At 34.4% G+C, this 4207-nt stretch overlaps 1 protein-coding gene across 1 annotated transcript in view; it reads left to right on the top strand.

Annotated features, from left to right (window-relative positions):
• The first annotated feature begins 2010 nt into the window (after nt 1-2010).
• The window catches only part of cyyr1 (cysteine/tyrosine-rich 1), an 11600-nt gene continuing 9403 nt past the window's right edge, over nt 2011-4207 (top strand). Inside the window, exon 1 of the mRNA XM_015390525.1 lies at nt 2011-2335. Coding sequence (XP_015246011.1) covers nt 2251-2335 — 85 coding nt within the window. The 5' untranslated portion in view covers nt 2011-2250. The remainder of the gene's footprint in view (nt 2336-4207) is intronic.

Consider the following 4207-nt stretch of genomic DNA (forward strand, 5'->3'; position numbering starts at 1 on the left):
AACATGCATAGAGTAGGTGAAAAAAACAAACTCTGGCACAAAAGCAAACCCTATAAAATAAACAGACAAACATAGATGTTTGTAAAAAAAAAATAAATAAATAAACCAGTCTGTGGAAATAGCACTAGATTTTTTATAGCAGCATGAAATAAATATAAAGGAATTTTAATAAACAATTGTAGGCAACACAATGTGAATATTTCTTAATAATCTGTCTTTAATCAGATAATAGAAAATCATATATTATTAAAAGAAAGATTTGACAAAATGTTTGTTTTTCATAACTGGTTTCTGAATACTTACATTACATAAGAATACAAAGATTTATTTGTATTTTTATTTTCTTTTTTTTTTTTTTTTCAATTTTTAGAATGAAAGCAAAATCGCCTTTAAACAATTACCTGGTTCCTCCTGTAAATGCAAAATGATGCACCTTTTTATTATCACCTTTGACTTGATCCTTCCATTATATATTTCTCCAAAGGTTTTAGTGATCATCTAGCTTTTTAGGCACGTGAAACATGAAGGAGGAGCAGGTTTGAGAACTACTGTTCAGAGTTATTTTATGACTTCCTGGATAATTCCTGATAAGCTCTTGGAGTCATTTTGGTAGGCCCACTCCTGGGAAGGTTCACTGCTATTCCATGTTTTCTCAAGCTGTGTGTTAACGGTTTTTAGTGTGATTCAAAAATGCTTTCATTACCCTTTTACAGATTGATCATGGGTTTCTCATTTTCTGTTGAATTTAAAGATCAGTGCTGCTTTTTGAGATAATTTAGCATACTTCATGCTGTCATTTTCAATCATGACAGTCCACCGCGATAACTTATATTTTATAAGATATGCACAAGTTTAGAGGTTTTAATAATTAATTTATATTGAAAGAAATAACTTGGTTGCAAAAGAATAAAAATAAATTGGTTTCATCACACATCACATGCTTTGATTTGCAATTTTAAAAGAAAAATTTAGTGAAACATTCATACAATTAATAGAAAATTCTGGTGTTGTAATGACTAATTCAAACAGAAAGAAACCCTTTTCTAAATACTTCTATATTTTATTTTTCAAAGGATTTGATTTTATTGTCATTTTAATAATCTAAAAATGGTTTGATATAGATTCATTAATGTTAAATACATTTTTTATGACATGATGACAGCCTTGGACCCGCCCACAAATGGTCTATTCTTTTCTATTACAATTATTTATTCACTCTTTATTCTGCTATGAATGGATTGGATGTAGTTACTGAAACTTGACCCAGAAATAAGTTCATTTCATTCCAAAAATATACTTTGGAATTAAGTAGGAAGGCCAGCTCTTTGATTAGATGTCCTCTGGGGAAAGAAAGCATCCTAACTAAATTAACATCTTTGTTGGATAATGTCTCCCACCCCATGCATAGATGCTGCAGAACTGGAGAGCTCCTTCTGTGACAGACGGCCGCACCCTTAATGCACCAGGGAGAATTATCACAGATCCTTCCTCCCAGCAGCTGTAAAGACTTTATAACCACAGCTGTTCCCAACAACTTCAATAAGTTGTTACATTCATGCTGATTTTGCACAGTTAAATAACATGCTTCTGTCATTTTGCACGTCTCTAATGTTGCTGTTATTTTCAAATATGCATAACTGTAAAATGTCCATAGCTGTATATTGGTGCACAGTTTTTATATCTTTAAAACACTTTACAGTACAGTATTTTATTGTTTATCTTTTAACTCATTACTATTATGTTTTTCATATGCAAATTTGTGTTTCACAATAAAGGGATTCTCTATTCTATTGTATATTTTTATAAAACAGTATAGTTTTTTAAACAGTTTAAATTTGAAAAATATTGCAATAATTTTGTTCTCTGAAAAAAAAGGGAAAACCATTTTTTTTTTTTTTTTTACAAAATATATATTCATAATCAGTCTGTATTTTATTTTGAAAACATTTATCAAAGTTGAGCCTGACTTCCCTTCTGTCTCTCCACAGTGTGAACTCAGTGGGAGGAGGGAGAGGAATAAAAACCTTCAGCTGCAGCCTGCTTTACTGGAGGTGTGGGGACTGGAGAGGCTTCCACACGTGGAAAAAAAACACCCAAACCAGGAGCTTTGCTTTTCAGAGAGAGGAAGAAAATTAAAGTTTGACAAAACGGCTTGGATGAACTATACCAAATGTTTGACTTCTTTAAGAGAAGCTCGTTTTTCCTTTCAACTACTGTCAGTTAGAAACCAGGACTGCTCAGCTGGAGATCATGGAAAACCTCTGGAGGAGATGCAGATCAGAGACTTTTAGGTATAAATTTCTGAGGAACTCTTTGCTCCTTGGTTTATTCACTGGTAAGTTTAATTTTAAAATCAATGCTGTTGTAGTTTAGCTACTTTATTCATTAATTAGGTGTTTAATTAAGCCTCTGACTCATAAACATCCTCCTGGTTTTGGCAGGATGGAGGAAAACTGATATTTTTAACAGAGTGGCACCTTCAAAACTGCAGGAAACTTGAGCTCTGGTGGGTTCAGAGGACAAGCTGATGGTGTGGAGAAGGGGGGGCAGCAGGCAGGGAGGCAGAGGGAGGGGGGGATGAAGGACATGGTGCCTCCATTGTCTCCCAGCGTGTGGAAGGACAAGAGCCAGGACCTTAGTAGACCACCCAGACAGAGGTCCCCAGGAGTCTGCCAGTGGGAAGTGTTTAGAGAGGCACTGTTGAATTAAAAGAGTGAGTCACCCCCCCCCCCCCTGCATGAATGAAATGAGAATAAACTCAATCTGATTTAAAGACTTTTAAAAAGGGACTATTTTCAGTGCGTTAAAGTTTAATATTATGGATGGGGGGAAAAAAACAGCTCTCTGTTTCTTTTAGTTTTTCCACCTGTGTTTGAACTTCTCGCTTTAAAATGTGCATATTTGCCTTGAGGCGCTCATCATTCCAGCCTGAGTGATCGCTGAGGCAACGCAGATCCCTGAGCAAAGAGACGCGCGCGCGCATACGCTATGCGCACACGCGCGCTCTGCACAGTCCTGCTCTATTGAGGGTCATAAAGTTAACCTGATTGTGTGAGAGACTCCTAGAGGATCACGAAAGCTTTGCTAAAATATACATAACCCTTTAAAATTTTGATTTTTTTGTATATATAAATAGTTCTACTAATCTCTCATATCAGAAAGGCGCCCCTTAGCATAATGCTGCCACCGCCCTGGATTAGGGATCGGTGATATGGACTTCAAATTTGATCATGCTTTTTTTTTTATTACTGAAAATACAATTAATAACAATAAAAATATTAAGTTCCTTTTAAAGCTGGTTCAGAACTAGTGTAAAAATCAGACACAACCTTAATTAAACTGACTTTCCTTCACCAGTTGTGTAAGATTTACAAAAAAAAAAAACCTTCTTAATGTTTTAATTTTAATTACGGTCTCAGTGAACCACCACTGCAAAAATAAATAAGTAAAACTTTACAGTTATTGTTAACTGCATTCCAGTAAATTAGATTATTGTTTAAAATCTCACCTATTTTACTGTACTTACTGATTTATTTAGTACTTACTGATTTATTAGGGCCAGATAAACTGGGACCCTGAATAATAGTTGTGCTGTCTACTAGGGCTGAACAATTAATCGAATTAATCGATTGTTAAAATAATCGTCAGCTAATTCAGTAATCAATTAATGGTTAATTGGAGTATAGAGTGATTCTCTTAGAGCAGTAATTACACTGAAATTGTCACAAAAAAACCTTTTGCATTTAGAGTAAAAAAACTTTTTTGTCTGTCAAAATGCCCTATCTAGTACTCCTCAAATGAAAAAGTTTTAGTTTCTTGTGGTATAAATTCTGTGGAAAAAATCTTCATGAACCTTTAGCTATCCGATAATTGAATAATTGTAAAAATAATCAACTGATTAATCGATGAGCAAAGTGATCTTTAGTTGCAGCCCTGCTGTTTAAAGTTTCTCCTTCCTAAACTGTGGATCTGTGCAGCTCCTACAGATTTACGAACCTGGCAGCATCTCTGGTTAAAGTTCTCACACGGTCTGTCAGTAGGAAGAGATTGAGTAATGCTGTACTCTATCAGATGATTTGCTTTGCAGATTTTGTGACATAAAATGAAAAAAATATAATGCATGTGTGTCTCTGTGTGTATGTATGTATGTATGTGTGCACGTGTATATATATGTGTATGTGTGTGTGTGTATATATATATATATACA

This window comes from Cyprinodon variegatus, unplaced genomic scaffold (genome assembly GCF_000732505.1).
Source record: "Cyprinodon variegatus isolate N-32 unplaced genomic scaffold, C_variegatus-1.0 Scaffold503, whole genome shotgun sequence".
In the NCBI taxonomy this organism is placed as follows: Eukaryota; Metazoa; Chordata; class Actinopteri; order Cyprinodontiformes; family Cyprinodontidae; genus Cyprinodon; species Cyprinodon variegatus.